The sequence below is a fragment of the Montipora foliosa genome, chromosome 11 (assembly GCF_036669935.1).
Source record: "Montipora foliosa isolate CH-2021 chromosome 11, ASM3666993v2, whole genome shotgun sequence".
NCBI classification, from domain to species: domain Eukaryota; kingdom Metazoa; phylum Cnidaria; class Anthozoa; order Scleractinia; family Acroporidae; genus Montipora; species Montipora foliosa.
The window spans coordinates 51,797,586-51,818,841 of record NC_090879.1 but is presented as its reverse complement, the minus strand read 5'-3'; the positions used below and the strand labels follow the sequence as shown (position 1 = coordinate 51,818,841).

Here is a 21,256-nt window from a genome sequence, read left to right as displayed (position 1 = left end):
TTCATTAACATACGAGCTTATAGATATGAAAAAGAGTGTATTATGCAAATAAATAATTATATTCATAGAAATTTTCATAGACAGTAGAAAGTGTTCCTTCAAGCTAAAGGTTAGGTGTCACCTTGTGACGTACACATAAGAGGTGTGAAATTCTCTCTCCCACAGGATTCGAACAGAAATGATTTTTGTCGATCCAGAGCCTCGAAAGTCTTGCCTTATTTACAACGACTGGCCCTATCTAACTCGAGTTGGGCTGAAGGTAAAGAACTATTGTTGAGAATTCAAGGAGTTTTCAATAATGATTAACTGGCCTCGTCAGACACTTTCTCTAGTAATAAATATCTCGGCAAAAACTCCCCACCGTGTTGCGGTGTCTGACATTTGCAGACTGCAGACTGCAGACTGCAGACCGCAGACTGGCTACAGATAGCGCTGATAAACAGTATTTAAGGGTTAGGGTTTAATAGGGGGTTCAATAATTGAAAGCTAACCGTTTCAAAATGGGTTCTTAGACTTAAATACTGTTTATCAGCGCTATTTGAAATTGGTGTTTAGACTTAAATACTGTTTATCAGCGCTATTTGTAGCCAGTCTGCAGTCTGCAAATGTCAGACACCGACCGTGTTGAGCACTTCGTGTTAATTTAGGGTAAATGCAAAATATACTTAAATGGGAAAAAACTGTTCAGACTTGCGACATTTATCGCCTGCATTTCCTGGAAAACACACAAATGGGCATTTTACTATGTTTATCGATTTATTCATAAACAGCGCTTAAGCGTGCATTTCTGTCCGAGAGCACTTTCGAGAGTGCTTTCGGATGAGTTTTGTCCCTGGACCGCCTGTTTACATGGAACAGTGCAAATTCTGTTACAGATCGCAGTGGTGTTCACATGGATATGTAAAAGGATAGATAAAATAAATGCGTTGTTGCATGTAGTTTTAGACTACAAAGTCGGAAAAGCAGGCGAAGGAGTTGACTGGGAGACAGTGAGGAGCAAGTACGAAAACATAACCAAACTATTTTTGGGAAAGTCCCATGATAACGACAAGAACAAATTCCCCCGAGGCGGCAGGAAGCTTCCACAAAGACAGAATCCTAAACAAACTAAAAAGTATCGTGCTTTTGGTTTTTGTAAAATTTGATTTTAAACAGGGAAATGTTACTTTATGGAAGTAAGAAATTAAGACCTTGAAACATTTTTGCCTAGCAACCAAAAAACCGCGCTAACCGTGCAAAACCTTGCACGGTTCGGGCGTTTTGAGGCGCATTTACACGATAGGCGCCTATGGTCCCGTAGCGGAACGGATAAAAGTTCACTGTTTCTTTACAAAAATGATTGGAACCGTTCCACTATTTACCCGACCCGTGCCATTTTTTATCTGTCGTGTAAACGCGCCTCAAGAGTCCGTACGCATAGTGGAACCGTGCCGGTCCAAACGTTGACCTGCTTTTTTAAGGTCCCAAACTTGCACACTTAGCCGTTCATCAAAAATTCGTCCAGTTCCACCGACCCCGTGTGAACGCAAGGTGGACCGTGCAATTTTTTGTCCGTGCACAAATTTGTCCGGATCCGTGTAAACGAGGTCTTAGATTCTAGGACGAGGACGAGAACGAGTACAAGATTTAACTGCCCGTTTTTAGCGAAAATAGTTAGAAAATTTGTAACCCGGTCGATTAATCTTACTCTTTGTTGGCAGCATAGGTTGCTCCGTTATTCTTATTGCTGGTAGCTGAGTCTTCTTGCTGATCGAAAAATGCTAAAAGTGCTACCGTGTTGTTGAATTGTTTTGACACAACAACATTTTTGCAAAACTGCGTACTAAAATGACGACGATATCACGTTTTTCCCGCCAAAATGAAGCTGGTTTGCACGAGTTCACTGGTGCTCTATGACGAAATCTCGTACTCGTAGTCGTTCTCGTCCTAGAATCTAAAGCTCTCTATTATTCACTGGGCACTGGGTGTTCAACCTTGTCCCCAGGGTCTCTCTTCTTCCCTTCCTCTCTCCCGCTCCAAGGAAGGGAAGAAGAGAGACCCTGGGGACGAGGTTGCTGTTGATCGAGAGTCGGACGAACAATCTATTACTCGATGTCAGCGCACACCAACCAACATGCCAACAGGTCAGACAACTTATGTCATACATATTCATTCATCGTTATTATCATCGGCAGGTCGTCGGGGTGGACGTTGACTGACCAGTCTACAGGTGAAGTCGCTTGATGCACTGGAGGAGGGATGTCTAATACATATTAAGTATATACTGAGTACTAGACTTAAAGCCCTACCCCTGGTCAACGCCTATGCTGTAGATTTACCCGTTTCGTTTTGCGGTTTCTTTGTTGTTGTTTTTCTTTATACTTTTCATATCACTACTGTATTTCAACACCTGATAAGCAGACATGTTTGTCAACAAAAATAAGGAAAACGTCTACACAACAAAGTAAGTCACGGATGTGGAGAGAATTCAAGTGAGGCCTAACGCCGCTGTGCATATGATGGATGAAGAACCTTCGCTCATCCACAGCATTAGGAACTTCTTATGCATCACCCAAGAACAGAGAAAAATCTCTGACCTGTAGGGTGGGAATCGAACCCACGACCTTCGGATAGATCCATATACGTATACACGCTGCTTAGGACAACACTCCTTTACACTTAACACTTGGCTTGGGCCGAGCCGATTTGTCCTCAAACCGGCTCCCACGGTCTGTCCCCGTCTGTCCTTGTAGCTCAGGCGGTAGAGCAACGGTGATCTAATCCGAAGGCCGTGGGCCGAGCCGATTCACTGTCCTTGGGTGATGCTAAGAAGTTCCTGATGCTGTGGATCAGCGAAGGTGCTTCATCCATCATACATACAGTGGCGTTGTTGAATTCTCCCATATACGTACACACTTGGGTTATGGATGTTTCCCATTTGTTGGGGAATTTCAGTTAGAGTGACTAGGACAAATGCCCCTCCGTGAACTAAAAAATTCCATTGCGTAGAGAGAAGAGGAGAGAAAGGGAGGGGAGGAGGGGTGTAGGGGACAAACCGTGAAATCTCGCAAAGGCCCTTGAAGTGGGTTTGGAAACTAGAGAATCGGCAAATTGATTTTCTCAAACAAATACAATACACCAGCCGACGGAGTAGCTTCCATACCTACAAAGTGCGAATAGATCTAATTTGTTCCTGCTTGCCTTTGAACCAAAAACTTAGACCAGACGACGATTTTTTACTGATTAAAAATCTAGAACATTCTCCAACATTTTAAGTCGGACTTAATTCACGTGAAGAAGGAGGTTACGTTAGAAATTGAAACTCAGAACGGTTATCTCGGAATACTTCAGTCTTTTTTAAATGATTCGGTTGGGAAGTAATCTAGAGGAATTAATGACTGTGAAATATATGAAAGGCATATCTTAACTGATGTATCTCAAAAGGGGTATAGAACGAACTCGCAACTGACTACAATCATGGACAAAAGTGTTGGGAAGGTAACTTCATTTTACAGATACCCCCCTCCCCCTTTTCAATGTTGGATTTTCCAGGGGGAGAAAAAGGGTGACTTTTGTTACCTGAAGAACTCCAACATTGAATATGGGGGAGGGGGGCCACAAGAGCATGGTATTTCCCAAATACTTCAGCCAATACTTAGAAAAATCGAATTAGGTGTGAAGTGAGCTGATGCGCGCAACCTTCCCAACAACTTTTGACCACGATTGTAGCTTCCACATGACGTGATGACTTAGATGGTAGAGCAAATGCAGCGCAACCGCGAGGTCATGGGTTCGAGTCCCGTTCAAGGTTGGGGTTTTTTCGGGATTCTTTCGCATGCATAAGTTGCTCGGGACTGCCATGATCATCTTCGTTCGCAGCAATCAAAGGAAACTGATAATCATCATTAAAGAATACGGATAAATAAAGCAACGTTAAAAGTTCGTATACAGCTACGATCTAGACATTACTACAAGTTCACTGGCCCGATGCCGTTGGATCTTCGTCGCCTTTGGCATCTGCTACCCTGTCGCAACAAATAAAGGCTGCAAATTCCTCGTCACGTATGGCTTTATTGGTACATTCTCCAAGAGCCTCGGCCAAATGAACAGCAAGGAGGTGTTTGCACTATGGAGAGGTAAAAAAAACTTTCTCTCATTCTCGCTTGTCTGTCCAGTAATTTTTAAAACATGAAAACAGCAGTGGTAATTAAAACCCTTTTAACAAAACAATTAAAGTAATTATCTTTAATCAGTAGTCTTCATGATTAGGAGCACCTGCAGGCTATGACTTCAAGTGATTGTTTTGTAACCATTGGAAACGACTACATAACTTTGGCAGGAATGTGTCACTAAACCCCGGCTTTCACTAGTGATGCAGGCACAAGCATATAAGCAGCTTGTGCTAGGGAAAACGAACGTCGACATAGGCATCAAAATCAAAAGCTCACCCTCTCGATAAGCACTTTGTGCTCTTGGAGCAAATGTCGAATAAAAATATTCTTTAAATAAAAGTAAAAAATAAGTAAGTAAAAAAATACGTAAAAAAATAAAATCAGGCACGGCAACCGTCATTTTGTTCAAATACTCAGACGTAGGGAATCTAGGACCAAGTGTTTTAATTGGCCAGACGCAACAAATTTCCTTGTGTTTATGCTGCGTTTCGTTTTCACACGACTTAGGTAAGCGAACGCAAGTATAAGCGCAAGCAAAAGCAAAAGGAAACACTTTGATCCTTGTGCTTGTGCCTATAGGCTGGTTTACTCGTACGACGCAAGCATAAGAATAATAGCACATAGCACAAGGTTCTTTACACGAACGATAAGCATAAGCACAAGGTGACACACGCAGGCGCAGTGAACAAACATTTTGGCGCCAAAATTTTAAATCCAAAATGGCGGATGCCGAGCAGATGCTTAGCGACGAGGAGACGTTGTTGCTTGTTCTTCTGTTGCGAAGAAGGAGAAGGCGAAGGGAAGGAGCAATAGAAAAGAAACCAAAAAGGGATTGGGTGAGGGAAATCTTGTGCTTACGTTTATGCTTGCGTCGCTCCGGTTTGCAATTTGGTTTCTTGTGCGCATGGTCGCTCATGCTTGCGCTAACGCTTATGCTTGCGTCGTACGTGTAAACCAGCCTTATGCTTGCGTCAACGCCGTGTTCTCGGTGAAATAAGCGCTCTTATGCTTGTACTTGTGTTTGCCCTTGTGCCTGACCTTGTGCTTGCCGCGCTAGTGAAAACCAGGCTCCGATCAGGAGTCGTCAGGAAACTATCAACAAGCGAAGATTATTTGAAGTTTTAGTCGAGTGTGATCATTTTAGACGCAGTTCAAACACGGACCAGATTGCAAATGCAACGGCGTTTGCTCGAGGAAAGACGGCAGCAACTGAAGCCAAAGGTCCGAGGTCCTATCAAAGTCCGGGTCTGAGCTCAACAAGACTCTTTTAGTTTAATAAGAAAGGCTTTTATGAATGAAAGAAATATATAAAATTATATATGTATATATTTGACGTGTGGATTATAAACGAAATGTAGTAGTGATCGTCGCACTTAGAGCGGTTTTGAATTGAGTGTCAAAAGTAATTAGCGAATTACTTTGGTTTTGCATCTACTTCACTCAGTGATTGGTTCAAAGTTTTTGCGCCACTTTTTCAACCAATCAGAAGTGAAACCAAAACCAATTGTGGCTCGTGCGTGCACATTTTCCCGCCTTTTGTGTTGGCTACGTGTAATTACTTCGAGTTTTGATTGGTTTACTGGATTGTCTCCGTCCTTTTTGATTGGTTAAAGTAATTACTATGGTTTTGGTTTTACGACACTCATTTCAAAACCGCTCTAGTAGGACAATTTAAGCAATCGTCTCTCATAGACACCTGAAAAATTCAGTTGGCCCCAACGGGATTCCAACCTATGACCTCTGCGATGCCGATGCAATGCTCCACCAACTGAGCTATGAAGCCGTACAGTTGGGAGACAGTAGGTTTAATTTGTTGGGCTCATTTGTTCCCGTGAAAGGACTCAATGAATGAAAGAAATGTATATATTTGAAGTGTGGATTATAGACGAAATGTAGTAGTGATCCTCGCACTTTGAAGGACAATTAAAGCAATTGTCTCTTATAGACACCTGAAAAATTCAGGTGGTTCCAACGGGATTCCAACCCATGACCTCTACCATATAAGACAATTTCACACCAATTTACTATTGGTCTTTACAGTTACTCACCATTAGAGATTCTGTCTTCACTAACACTGAAAAAAGATTTTTAAAATTGCCAACAGATTATTTCTCTAATCTGGAAAAGTAATTATTATTGCAAAACACGTTGACATTTACATTGCAGTTTGAGATCCAAATTTACTTACGTTTCCATCGTTAACTGTGACCAAAAAATTGCAAAGTTCTAAGCCTTGATTTCAAAAAGACACCTGTTTATTTTAACTGGAAATTTCATATTTAATGGTCCACCATTATTAACTTTGAGATCTTGCATGAGAGAACTGGATCGAGGAGAAAATGACGTCATAGGCCCACTAGTTTAAGCATGCAATGCGTGTGTACGCCGCAGAATTAATATGCTGCAGCACGGGAGTTTTGGGCTTTCAGACTTTTAAACTCGCGTCTTGCACTTATAATAAGCTTCACTCACGCGCTGAAATTTTAAGCCAGTGAGCCTTTGACGTCACTTTTCCCTGGATTCAACCCTCTGCTGTCCAATCGGTCAGTTTTGAACGTGAGTAATGGCGGACGGTGAAATCCAAAACTTGCACTTAAAGTAAACGACCTTTGGATAAAAGTTAAAGCTCAAAATTTTGCCAGTCAGGTGTTAAGCAAAAACACTTTCAAAATTTGAAGAAAAAAAGCAACTTAAAGGACGGTGCCTGCTAATTCAAAGGTATTTTTGCGCGGTTTACTCGATATGCGGGAAAAGCAGATCTTAACAAGTGTTATTGAAATACTAAAAGAAAAAAAATCTCTAAAATACAAAGCAATCAATGTATGGCGTTTTTTCTTTTCCAAATTGAAGCCTAATTATCTCTGAAACATGCATGATAACCCCCAATTTTCTTTTTGAATACCAAGATCACTTGCTAAGTTCAGCTTTCTCCGCATAGTCTTAAACCGCGCAAAATATCCCTCTATTAGTAAGCACCAACCATAGGAAACTCGAGTATTTCGAGATGCACAGAACTTATGCGCAACAACAATAGTAGGCACCATCCTTAACTTAGGTAAGTGGAGTTGCAGTACTTTGAAATAAAAAAAAATATAGCTACTATTGGGTTCGAAAAATGACTGTCTCGTTGGCACTTTGCGATAGCTACTACTAGTCATTATTCAGTTATGATTAAAATTACTAAAACTACCGATAAAAATGAAACTCAAAATTGTACATGACGCATTCTCAAGTCTCTCTCGGCCGTTTCCCTCGTATGCGTGACAAAAGACTAGAAAAGCGCGCAGCTCCGAGTCGGTCAGCTAGCAGTCTGTCGATCAATCTTGCTGATAGTCAGTCACAATTCTGGCCATAGCTCACGTGACATATAGACCACTGTATGTGTACCAAAGCTTACCTGTGTATGTGTAAGATGGACATGTGCAGAACTCTCCTGTTATAAGACAGTTGTAGACCCGATTGGAGCTGCCCTCAACCTAAAATAAAGTCGTAAATAGCCTTTTTAAGCCATTATAACGTGATCGAAAAAGACAAAAAAACAAACAATGATGTTGAACATGTGGCGCAGTGCATTCTGGTTAAACGCTATGCTTTCTGGTGAAAAGTGATGATCTGTTCGGATATCTTAGCTGAAAATTGAAGTGTCCGAGAATTTTAAAGAATGATATCTTCATTTCAGAAATTGCTAGCTGAACGTTACCTTCTAAGAACTTCCCGACAAAGCATGTGCTCATCCGAAACTGCTAGGTGACCTTTTTAAGTGCCAAAAGTTGCAAAAATATCCTTTCCGAAACAGTAAGGGACTACCTTTCCCTGGTCGCGAAGCTTTTAGGTGATGTTTTAGTAAAAACATCTGTAGCTGTCTGGCAACGTATAACCTAAACTCTTAGAACAGCTTGTCTCTACCGAACACATATTTCACCGAAGATTATCATTGGGTACCCCTGATTATGTTGCTGCTCGCTCGATTCGCTCGCTCCGCAGCAATTATTATAACAGTGACACCCGTCCACTTTTATGCGGTTAATAAAACCGCCGGGCAGTTCTTCATCGCCAATGTTTTTGTTTGACGCTAGGCTACGCTCGTTTATAAACAAGGTTTTTTTTTATTTTGAAATGCATAGGAAAAACAAGTAACAACACCGCTTGCTTACTGATAAGATAATAGTTATAGCTTTGGCACACTTGTTAAATGGTTTGATCTCATCTTTTGAATCGTGCTATCAGAGTCTTGATCCAAACCTTAGAGAAATAGGTATAAAGTGTAGTAGTAGATAGTGGAATGGCATTTACTATCATTCTTAAGATGCAAAAAGGTAATTCCTACCATAGTCCCACGTTCATTGGAAGTACTCAGTCTTCTCTGCGCGTTTGTATAGGTAGTGAATCAACCATACCCAAAATTAAAACCTCTATACCGACTGTACAGACATTTTGCTTGTGCCTAAAAGTCGTTTCGCCCTGGCCTTTTTAATGACCAAAAAGAAAATAAGACCCAAATAAAAGTACTGAGGAATCTACGAAAAATGCTATCAGATTTCATATCTAAATGTCTGTGTTTAAAAGTTCAGCGTGTAAATACAGTCAACTCTCTCGTAAGCGACCACCCTTGGTGCACGACAAAGTGGTCGCTTACGGGAAAGATCAACAAAATAAGTCTAACACTGGATTGATCAATTAATTACCTAAACATATTACCTAATCAGCTAAAATTAGGCACATAGAAACTAATTTATTTGATTTTTTTCACATGCAACAAGTTTCGGGAAAAGTCGAGTGGAGTGTACAGTACTTGTCAATGTGTCTCATGTTAATGAAAATCACCTGAAATTTAAACCGAACAAAACCTAGGAAAACAACGTCAAACATGGGGTGCATATATTTGAAATCTTAATAATGTATTTACATTACTCGGTCGCATTCGACCGCTTATCTACGAAATCTAGAATGCTCGATTGCTTCTGTGACTTCAGCCTCATGTCAACAAGAATATCAGACACTTTCGTGACTGCAGTGGACAACTCCTCGCAACTCTGATAATCTGCAAACTCAGCGATCTGAAGCACGAGATCAAGTGCTCCTTTAACTGTTTGCACCGCTGGGATTGGTAAGGGAGCATCGTCACTGCTACCATCACTGTCGGAATCAGTTGTTATTTCCGTCTTATTGCTGTTTTAGTGAGTAGCGATAACCTCCTCTCGTAGGGTCTCCCTCCAGTCAGGGTCGGCGGGATCTAAGGAGTAATAGGCCTCCGCATCATCGTCAAAGGCAGCATAGGGTGCAGCGTCAATACCTTTCTTAGACATCTTCTGCACCAGGGCTTCAAGGTCTGGTAACTCCTCACCAGCAAACGGGTCATCGTCATCTTCATCCAAATCCATGGCTTAGGGGTACATTCCAACATGTCTGAAACACTTACTGATTACCTCGCACTTGACTTCGTCCCACGCATTTACCATCCACCGCACGGCCATTAGGAGGTTCACAGACTTTACTATCTCGCTGGCAGAGTGTTCTCCGTCAACTTGACTAACGATATGCCGCAGCAACTTCCTTTTCTAGTAGATCTTCCACATCTTGATTATACCTGCATCCAGGGGCTGCGTGCGCGATGTGGTGTTCTTCGGTAGAAAGGCCACTTTAATGTTGGAGAACATGTCTGTCAGCGAGGGTGGATGGCATGGTGCATTGTCTAAGAAAAGGATAATATGCCTTTCCTCTCTTTTCAGACGGTTGTTCAATCTGGTAAGGATAGTAACCATTATCTCGGTTCTCATCCACGACTTCTCCTTGCTGAAGTACTGGGCACTGCAGGGGTATGATGGATTTGCCAAACGTGCGAAGCAGCGCGGTCGTCTGCTACTTCCTATCACAATAAGGGCCTCTTTGTCGCCCGCTGCATTCACAAAGGATGCAGCAGTTATTCGTTGCTTCGCATTTTTGCCGCCCCTACAGCGTTTCCCCTTTTGAGAGAGCGATTTCTGAGGCATCGCCTTCCAGAAACAGCCAGTTTCGTCCTCATTCCATATATCCCTCGGTGAGTAGCCCCTAGTTAGCTCTTTCAATCCTTCATTCCAGCTGTCTATCGTCTCTTGGCTTACATCTCCCTCTTCCCCAGCAATGTTCATTTGGCCGATGTTTTGTCTCTTTTTCCACTTGTCTAGCCAACCACTTGTTCCTTTAAATGTGTCATCTCCAATTCTCTCAGCTAGGAACAGTATTTAACTGAGAGACAAAACGGTTGTTTACGAAGTGGTCGCTTACGGGAGGTGGTCGCTTACGAGAAGTGGTCGCTATGAGAGAGTTGACTGTATGTTATTTGCCAGCTGGGAGGTCCGTCCGCTTAAGCTTTTTACGAACTGACCCTTAGCTGGCAAATAACTTGTTTATTTTTTTCCTCTCTCTCTCCCTTTCTTCTCTGAAATCACTGTTTCAATTGTTGACTCGCACCGCGCTTAATAGCAAATGTAGTATTAAAGTGACTAACAACCTGAACATTTCAAAGAGAATTATTTTTATTTGAATTCTATTTCCAAACCTCTTGTCTAATTGGAATTTAAGGTCATCACACAAGCTCACGCAACCAAGACTAGGATTCCACCCACCGTGAGCGGGCGGTATGAGAAAATTCCACCCGCTACGGGAACCAATCAGATTGCGGGGTTTGTTGAATTCCGCCCGCTCACTCATTGAGAAAAAAATAAATGCAGATTAGTTTCAAAGTCCGAAAGCCCGAAACTCCCGTACCACATATTAATTCAGCTGCGTAAACACGAATTGCATTCTTAAACTAGTGAGTCTTTCATGTCATTTTCCCCTTTGTAAATTGGCAGTTTCGCCTGTTTCATCTTTGTAAGGGAACTTACAAATTACTACTGCAACTACTATTGCTACTACTACTACTACTACTACTACTACTACTACTACTACTACTACTACTACTACTACTGCCGCCACTGCCACTGCCACTGCCACTGCCACTGCCAATGCTACTGCAACTGCCAATGCTACTACTACTACTACTGCTACCACCACTGCTACCACCCCAACCACCACCCCCATTGCCACTGCCACTTAATCACTAACACTTCCACTAATACCACTGACACTGCCACTGCCATTCTTACTACTACTGCAACCGCCATTCAGACTACTACTACTACCACTGCCACTACTACTGCTACTGCCACTGCCACCACCCCAACCACCCACCCCCATTGCCACTGCCACTTAATCACTAACACTTCCACTAATACCACTGACACTGCCACTGCCATTCTTACTACTACTGCAACCGCCATTCAGACTACTACTACTACCACTGCCACTACTACTGCTACTGCCACTGCCACCACCCCAACCACCCACCCCCATTGCCACTGCCACTTAATCACTAACACTTCCACTAATACCACTGACACTGCCACTGCCATTCTTACTACTACTGCAACCGCCATTCCTACTACTACTACTACCACTGCCACTGCAACTGCCACTACTACTGCTACCACCACTGCCACCACCCCAACCACCCACCCCCATTGCCACTGCCACTTAATCACTAACACTTCCACTAATACCACTGACACTGCCATTCCTACTACTACTACTACCACTGCCACTTCCACTAATACTAATACTACTATACGACTACTAGTTGTGCAAAAACTGTTTCGAATGAAAAAGTGTTTGCTTTGCATGAAAATACACAACTCATTACAATCACCAATATCATCTCAATGCAATGGAACCTTAATTAACCCAAGAGTCTGGAAGGCATTGAGGAATTTGGTTTGTTATTTTAAGAGTCTCTTTGTATCAAGGTCCTTTTCCATGCAGTTTACGGTAAATGAGCTAAAGAATTTTCATTTGTTATTCTGACTCAGTGCATTGTTCTGTAAAGGTTCATTAAATTGAGATTCAAACTCTAGAAAGTTACATTTAGTTCATGCAAAGCAACTGACAACTGAACTTACTGGTAAAAATCACCACTAACCTGATACAGCACCCTCCCACTAGTTGATGTCAATTTGGTGACCTTCTTTTGATCAACCAGATCCAAAGCATGCAGCAATGGCTGATGGAAAACAAAGTGTAATCTAATGGGATAAAATATGAGCATACTAGCTATATACAAATAATACCTGAAAATAACTGAAAGGGCCTTTCTCTTCTTGTATCGGGGCTTGAAATAAAAAACGTATAGCGATGTTTCTCGTGACGTCACTGTTATAATCTAGTCACGTGCGGAGTCACGTTGCCAGTAATTGGATATCTATGTTGTGTAATGCAGGATTTCATTTTCATTCTTTTTCGTGATCATTAAAAACATATAGCTACATTATTCGCTTCACCCTAGTTTATTGCATTGGCGACGAGGATAAAAATGGCAACCTACGGGAACGTGGGGGAATTTAAGGAGTCAGAGGAATCGTGGACTCAATACGCGGAAAGACTCGAGCAGTACTTCGCCGCGAATGAAATTAAAGACGAGAAGAAGCAACGAGCCATCCTGTTGAGCGTTTGTGGAAGCAAAACGTGCAGATTAATTCGCGATTTGTTACAACCCAAGAAACCAGGCGATGCAGATTTAAAAGAAATCTTAGAGAAGCTGGAAAGCCATTTTTCGCCGAAGCCAAGTGTTATCGTCGAGCGGTTCAAATTCCATAGCAGGAATCGTCTCGAAGGGGAAAATGTTGCAGAGTTCGTCGCAGGACTCAAAAGGGTTTCAGAGCGTTGCCAGTTCGGAACAACACTCGAGGACATGCTGCGAGATCGGCTCGTTTGTGGAATCAGCGATGATCGCATTCAACGAAGACTGTTGGCCGAACGGGAGCTCACATTCGAAAAGGCGGTAGAAATCGCTACAGCAACCGAGATGGCTTCAAAGAATCTTATCGATATTGGCGGGAAGACACCCAGCAGTGACACCAATGTCAACAAGGTCGAAGAAGAAATTAAACCTCCACGTTTTCAGCGAAAACAAGAGTGCTATCGCTGCAGGGGAAACCGCGATCCCTCGAGCTGTAAATTCAAGAACGAAGTGTGTTACAAATGTCAAAAGAAAGGCCACATGGCTAAAGTATGTCGAGGAAAGAAGAAACCTCCAAAGCAAGGCAAGAGTGGGCGCCGGCCGGATGGCAAACAAAGAACGCATTTTGTAGAAGAAAGCGCCGATCAAGACGACGTCTATGCCATGTATCATCTGTCCGGTGATCGAAAAAAATCGTTCAAAGTGGATCTGGAACTTTGTGGACGGAAAAACACGATGGAAATCGACACGGGTGCTTCGAAGACGATATTGAATGAAGCAACATACGGAAGATTGCGTGACGTATTAGGTCCACTCCAGACAACAAAAGCGGTTTTAAGCACGTACACAGGAGAAAAGATTCCAGTACTAGGAGCAGTTATGGTTCCAGTGAAATATGGAAGCCAGCAAATGAAATTAAACGCTCTCATTGTGGAAGGTGGCGGACCGAACTTACTTGGTCGAGATTGGCTTGAAGAAGTTCTCTTGGATTGGGAAACAATCTTCCAGATAGCCAGTGCTAACCACCGATCAGCACTTCATGAAGCGCTTTCAAAATACCAAGATGTATTTGCTGAAGGATTGGGCACGCTAAAAGGTGTAAAGGCGAAGATCTACGTGGATCAAAACCCCCTAACCCAAATACATCAAAGCCAGAGCAGTACCTTACGCATTGAGAACCAATGTCGAACTTGAACTCGAAAGATTGGAGCGTGAAGGAATTATATCTCCGATGGAATTTTCAGAATGGGCAGCACCCATTGTGCCCGTGGCCAAACCCAACGGATCGGTAAGGATCTGTGGAGACTATAAACTAACAGTAAATCAGGTGTCCAAACTGGATAATTATCCAATACCGAAAACAGAGGATCTCTTGCCTACCCTGGGAGGTGGTGAGAAATTTACCAAGCTGGACATGTCGCAAGCATACCAGCAGATGACTCTAGATGAGGAGTCTCGGAAGTTCACCTCCATAAACACCCATAAAGGTCTATTCCAGTACAATAGACTACCCTTTGGAGTGTCCTCTGCACCTGGTATTTTTCAGAGGACGATGGAAAACCTCTTGCAAGGAATTCCTCAGGTCATTGTGCGTATGGACGACATTCTCATCAGTGGGAAGGACGACAACAATCACATCGCCAATCTAGAAGCAGTACTCAAGAAGCTGTCAGAAGCTAGGCTGCGGTTGCGAAAAGAAAAGTGTTTCTTCATGGTGTCGGAAGTCACCTATTGCGGTTATGAGATCAATGGTCAGGGTATCAAGCCAGTAGAAGCTAAGGTGGAAGCCATACAGAATGCCCCAGTGCCTGAGAATGTTACACAGCTGCGTGCATTTCTGGGAATGCTAAATTATTATCACCGTTTCCTACCAGACATCGCTACAGTTCTAGAATCACTCCACAAGCTTCTTAGACAAGGTACAAAGTGGTGTTGGAAGACTGAGCAGCAGGTGGCTTTTGACAAATCCAAGAAACTACTCCAGTCTGCAAACCTCCTAGTACATTTCCAGCCAGATCTAGAACTAATCTTGGCGAGTGATGCCTCAGATTATGGAATAGGAGCGGTACTCTCCCACCAGATGGCAGATGGAACAGAGCACCTGATCGGTTATGTCTCAAGATCACTGAACACAGCTGAGCGTGGTTATTCCATTATTGAAAAAGAGGCATTGGCTATTATCTTTGGAGTGAAAAAGTTTAATCAGTTCTTGTGCGGTCACAAGTTCACCATACAGACTGATCACAAGCCACTGGAGGGGCTCTTTAACGACAAGAAGGGAGTACCCCAACAAGCCTCTCCAAGAGTTCAGCGGTGGGCCCTTACCTTGGCAGCATATGAGTACAAGATTGCATATAAAGCAGGGACCACAAATGGCAACGCGGATGCATTGAGTCGACTCCCCTTGTCCAAGATGCCAGAGTCTGTTCCTGTACCTGGAGAGACAGTTTTGCTCTTAGAACATCTGGACCACACTCCAATCAGCTCACGCCATATCCAAGAATGGACAAGGCGCGATCCCGTGCTCTCAAAAGTGCACCAGTTTACACTTAATGGATGGCCACACCACTGCCAGGATGTGCAGTTACACCCATATTTCAGCCGGAAAGCAGAATTAACCATAGAAAGTGGATGCGTTCTATGGGGAAACAGGGTTATAGTACCACCTCAAGGACGAGCAAAAGTCATAGCCGAGCTTCACGAAGCCCATCCGGGCATATCAAGGATGAAAGCCCTTGCACGTGGCTATGTGTGGTGGCCAAACATGGATCGTGAGTTAGAGGAAGCAGTAAAAAGGTGTCAGCAATGCCAACTAAACCAGAAGGCCCCAGCAGAAGCGCCACTTCATCCATGGGAGTGGCCCGGTCAACCCTGGGCAAGGGTACACATTGATTATGCAGGGCCACTTAAGGGTCACATGTATTTAGTGGTGATCGATGCACATTCCAAGTGGATGGATGTCCACCTAATGCACAGTACAACATCAGCCGCTACCATAGCAAAGTTGAGAGAAATCTTCGCGACCCATGGTCTCCCGGAAACCATCGTCAGCGACAATGGTCCCAATTTCACAAGTGCTGAATTCGAGAATTTTCTCTCAAAGAATGGTGTCAAACACACCAAAGTCTCGCCATACCATCCAGCTTCGAATGGACAGGCGGAGCCAGCAGTTAGAGCTTTCAAAGAAGGGATAGAGAAGATGGAAGAGGGAACCATACAAGACAAGTTGTCACGTTTTCTACTCAAGTACAGAACAACATCACACACAACAACAGGGGTTACACCAGCAGAGCTGCTGATGAAGAGGAAGCTGAGAACTAAGCTTGACCTCCTAGTACCCAACACTGCAAGGCTGGTGAGACAGAAGCAAGAACATCAAAAACAGACCCACGACCACCACGCCAAACATAGGGACTTTGAAGGCAATGATCTTGTGTTCATAAAGGACTTCAGTTCCCCCAAGTCCTGTCAAAAAGGTACTGTGGTGCAGACGACGGGCCCAGTCTCAGCCCTAGTCGAATTACCGGATGGTCGAGTTGTTCGACGACATCAGGACCACATGCAGAGGAGCCACAGCACAGACCCAACAAAGTCTAATCCTTGAATTGTGGTACCAGGAGTGGTGCCGGGGACAGATTGCACAACAGACGCAACCCAACTGAGTGGCCCACCCAAGCCAGTCGTGAGTTCAACTGCTGCACAAGAGGCTAAACCATTATGCCCGGTTCGTGACCGACGTTCACCCGAACGTTTCAAAGATTATGGACTGTAAAACTTATGTGACATTGCTTTTGAATATTGATTAGCGATCTGTAAGAATCATTGCGTGACAGACATTGTGTGAAAGACACTAGATTGATTTTATTATGCTTCTATACAGTGTTTCTTTTTTAGAATAGCAAAGGTCTTAAGGGGGAGGAATGTTATAATCTAGTCACGTGCGGAGTCACGTTGCCAGTAATTGGATATCTATGTTGTGTAATGCAGGATTTCATTTTCATTCTTTTTCGTGGTCATTAAAAACATATAGCTACATTATTCGCTTCACCCTGGTTTATTACAGTCACCTATTGTTATTAATATGCCAACCAGAACCCAATTGGCTGTTGAAACAATGACTTCTTTTGTTCCTTGGTTGGCAAATTTGAATATCAAAAGAAATGTGACGTCAATGTTTGTAAACAAGAAATATCGCTATATAGTCGTATACCAATATACCAATATACTTACGCAGAAAGCAATTCATCTGTTACTGAAATAAAGAGAGAATAATGAAATTGTAAATAGGATCAGCTCCAACACTTTGTATGGGCGTTTATTATTTCTATTTTTACTTATTTTTTAATTGACGAAAGCAAAGCTTAAGCTTACTATTTATTGATTTTTTTTGTATTATTTATTTAAGTAAAAAAAACTATTAAAAGAAAACTCACATTGGCCATGCTGCTCCTTTACTAAACGAACTTCCACAAAAAGCTGATCAGCGACATGTCGAATTGAAAGAGCCATACAATATTTCACAAGTTAAATACTATAAACTTTAAAGTCGTATTTAGCGCCCTTGTCAGCCATGTTGAATGCCGACCCAGGATCTCACGAACAGGGGACAATGAGGTAGTGTAGCACTCATGTAAAAGTCACGAAATAAGCTCAAGGGAAAGTTGTTGTTTGATGAAGGAAGTTAAGACACGTCAGTGCATGAGCGTTTGGGACTTCGTTTAGTAAGTCTTTTGTATAACGGTATCGCCAGTCCATTGTATGTGGTGATTGGGATCATTCCATTCCGCCCTACCCCTACTCAGGATGACGAAAATCCGAACGCGCCAAATTTTTTGGTCAGCCGAAGGGTATGAAAAAGGAACGCTAAAACAAAACAACCGATCAGTTAAAGTAAACAATCAAATTGCAGGGAAATGAAATACAAAGAAAGCCGTTGTGTGGCGCATTTTCAAAACTTTTCTTTTAATGAATGGATGAAGTTAATTGGTTACAATTTCTGATTAATGATAATGAGCTTCTTGAGGCGGAAGTCCTACATTTAGGGAAGTTTCTAGCTGACTGACTAACATCCTGCATTTGAGCAATTAAATTGTGGGATTTCTAAACGGTCAGTGTAAAATGCAGACTGCAGACTGCAGACCGGGGGTAAAATGCAGACTGAGGTTATAATTTAACTGTTGAAAAAGCCCAAACTCATTAGAAATGCTAACAGTTAAGCCTAAGTATTGTTTTAGGCCTAAATTTAGGCCTAAGGTTAGCATTTCTAAGGGGTTTGGGCTTTTCAACAGTTACGTTATAACCTCAGTCTGCATTTTACCCCTGGTCTGCAGTCTGCGTTTTACACTGACCGATTTCTAAATGGCTCTGATATAAAAAAGTGGGAGTTGATTTTGAAAATGACACTTGCGATCAATTGGAACCAAATTTACACTGAATACCCAAACAAAGGATCCTTTTGTTGTGGTGTCAGATTGACAAAATGGTTATACTGGTATCGTGATCTCTATGTGGTGTCATGTTAGAAGTTATTTCCATTTTTGCAGTTTTGACGTGTAAAGCAGTAATCTAACAAACATGACATCAGGTCAAATTCAGACTGTTCTTGGTCCCATTGATCCCTCCACATTGGGTCGCACTCTTACTCATGAGCACATTAAAATGGATTACAAATGTTGCCTTAAATCACCCTGGAGAAAGTCAGATGCCGAAAGAATGACTAACTCTGATTTTACCTTGGCTAACTTGGGATGGATCCGCCAGAATCCCTACAGTCACTTATTTAACCTTGCAATGGGTGATGAATCATTTGATGATATGGTGAAAGAATTGAATGCTTTTAAGCAGGAGGGAGGGCAAAGCATAGTTGAGGTCACCACCATGGGGATTTCAAGGGATGTGGAGTTCCTAGTAAGAGCTGCCTCAGCAACTGGTTTGAATATCATTGCGGGTACAGGTTACTATTTGGATGACACTCTTCCACCTGGAGTGAAGACTTCATCCATAGAAGAACTTAGTCAGGTAAAAGGAGGCTTATAGAAAAAAAGTCATAACAATTATAAGGCACTGTTCAGGGTTGGAGCTCAGGCAAGGGCTCCCAAAATTCCTTTTTACAATAATTATATCTTATTAGATGTTTTGGTGTGTAGTATTGCTGCATGTTTTTACAAGCCTGCTAGGAAAAGTCACAATACAAATGATGAGTGGAAATACTTAGCGATATTACACACCAAAACATCTAATACGCCATATATTATCCAACTTTTTTTCTCTATATTTTTAGCAAGTAAATTGTAAACAACTAAGAATGTGTGACAGATTTGTATGTGATAAGTGTGGGACAAAGGTCAGCACCTCAACTAGTTAAACGGGTTCTCTACTGTACAAATATTGTGGAATAATTGTACTTGTTTCTTGCGTTTTTTGCACAATAATTATTAATACAGATGGATAATAATGATAATAATTAGCAACTATTCACCATAGTGGAGGTGGCTAGTGGTGGATATTTACCCAGCTGGTAAAAAGTATATTTTTATAAAAAAAAATAGTAAATAGTATATTTTTATATATTTTTAGTATAAACTAAAACAGTGAGATAACATAGCACAAAAAGATGATTATTTTTAGCTCGTTTATTCCTGCAAAGATTTCAACATTTTCAGGTGCAAATTCCACGCGAATTGCTCAGAGGTGAATAGCAAAGGATATCCAGAGTTTGAGTAGCCAATTAACGTGTGCGTTGAACACGATCCACTGTTTTAGTATATACTAATAGTTATTATTATGAGAAAAGTTCTGTTTGCCTAGAGTGCTTCCTGAAGTTTGGTTTACCAGAATTTTTCCTTGTAAAGCCATTTGTATTCCACACTTGGACAAAAAAAACACTAGGGAATAGGTGAAAACTTGTTCAGATCAAGTGCCTGTGCCCAATTCAATGTCTGAGAACTACCTCTTGTGCCGATGCCCTTTCACAGATATGGTGACCAAAGTTTTCACAAGGCACCGTAAAGGTTTTTTCAGACCAGTGTCCCTGTTGGAGCACCAGGCGTGGGCATTGAATGGAACCTATGAGATTCTCATACAAGAAAAATTCTGTGATTCCTGACTGGAGTGCCACTATCAGACTTTGCTCTTTTAGTTTTTCAGTAAACGGCTTTAATAGAGGTATTGAAAAAATGTGCATCGTTGGGGTTTTCTTGAATTTTGCAACGCAGAGGCCTATTCGTGATAGACTTTTCTGAAAGAGAAAACCCTCTAATCAGGTCAGTTTATTTCCTACTCATGTTCAGGAAATTCGTGTCACGGTAAAAAAGTGACTTTTTGAACACCCTTCCAAAATCTTGGTTTTCCACTGAGTTTTTTGTGACCTTGTTCTGTCCACACAGTTAAAGAATCTAATCTTTATTTTTTATGAAGTTCATTTTTTTTTTCAGACAATGGTCAAGGAGCTCACAGAGGGTGTTAATGGTACATCAATCAAGTGTGGTGTAATAGGAGAGATTGGCTGTTCATGGCCACTGACACCAGTTGAGAGAAAGTCTTTGCTAGCTGCTGCTGTGGCACAGTCAGAAACTAGAGCGCCATTAATCATCCACCCTGGACGGAATGAGGAGTCACCTATAGAAATTGTCCGAATTTTGCAAGAGGCTGGCGCAGATATTAATAAAACAGTCATGTCCCATCTTGACCGTACTGTGTTTGACCAATCAAAGCTATTGGAATTAGCGTCGGAGGGAATTTATCTGGAATATGATCTCTTTGGCATTGAGGTATCGTACTACCAGTCCAATCCATCTGTTGATTTTATGAGTGATGCACAAAGAATCCAGAATATTAAATTCCTGGCATCAGAAGGATATGCAGATAAGATTGTAATTGCCCATGATATTCACACTCGTCATCGGCTTGTCAAGTATGGTGGCCACGGATACGCTCACATTCAAGTAAACGTGATTCCAAAAATGCTTTTGAGAGGGATTTCTCAGGATGTGATTGACAAGATTCAGATTTCAAATCCACAAGCTTGGTTAACTTTTAAATAAAAACTGTCAATAGTAAGAATCTGGTTCATCAAAGTGTGACACTGTAAATCCTTTATTATTGCGACGCTCCGTTTAACAAGGCACTCCCGGTCATTACATTCCTGAGAAGAAAACAATAGGAGATGTAAGCGAGGACCAAAATGAGGGGTTGTAATAATAATAAAAATAGTAATAATAATAAACATCATCATGACCTTTTTTTTTATGACGATGTGTTCGTTGATGTCCGTCTCTCCAGACAATAAGCGCGAGATTTTCTTAGTGCTGGATATCCAAGACTTTATAAGTTCTTAGAATGAAGATGTAACGGCAAACACTACAAGTTTGACGTTCTCTTCATAGATTGAATTAATCTCCATCTTTAATAAGGGATTCCCTCAGGCTTTTCTTATGTCGAAGCTCTTCGGTCAACACGCTCTTTGAGAATGTCTCGGAAGAATGTTTCTATTTACGACACCTATGCTGGTCCACTTTGGAGAAAGTTGGTGTAAGGTCGAAAATCTTCACAAAGACGAAGGAATTCAATGGAA

At 42.0% G+C, this 21,256-nt stretch overlaps 2 protein-coding genes across 5 annotated transcripts; one reads left to right on the top strand and one right to left on the bottom strand.

Moving 5' to 3' along the window:
• Positions 1-3,892: 3,892 nt before the first annotated feature.
• LOC137974756 (zinc finger SWIM domain-containing protein 7-like) lies at positions 3,893-17,285 on the bottom strand. The gene is made up of 6 exons (XM_068821729.1): positions 17,118-17,285; positions 16,915-16,936; positions 12,148-12,250; positions 7,549-7,627; positions 6,200-6,225; positions 3,893-4,105 (listed from the first exon to the last, which is right to left on the bottom strand). Exons 1-6 carry the CDS (start codon positions 17,191-17,193, stop codon positions 3,956-3,958), a joined length of 456 nt encoding a protein of 151 aa, XP_068677830.1. The 5' UTR covers positions 17,194-17,285; the 3' UTR covers positions 3,893-3,955.
• A 12-nt stretch (positions 17,286-17,297) lies between these two features.
• Positions 17,298-20,913, top strand: LOC137974755 (phosphotriesterase-related protein-like). 4 transcript variants are annotated; one of them, XM_068821724.1, is made up of 3 exons: positions 17,298-17,405; positions 18,228-18,702; positions 20,118-20,913. In XM_068821724.1, the coding sequence occupies exons 2-3, from the start codon at positions 18,259-18,261 to the stop codon at positions 20,724-20,726; spliced, it is 1,053 nt and encodes a 350-aa protein (XP_068677825.1). In that variant the 5' UTR covers positions 17,298-17,405; positions 18,228-18,258; the 3' UTR covers positions 20,727-20,913. The 4 variants fall into 4 exon arrangements, with proteins under 4 accessions (XP_068677825.1, XP_068677827.1, XP_068677828.1 ...); XM_068821726.1 differs by having other exon boundaries at positions 17,310-17,405; positions 18,529-18,702; XM_068821727.1 differs by having other exon boundaries at positions 17,328-17,405; positions 18,526-18,702.
• Positions 20,914-21,256: the final 343 nt, after the last annotated feature.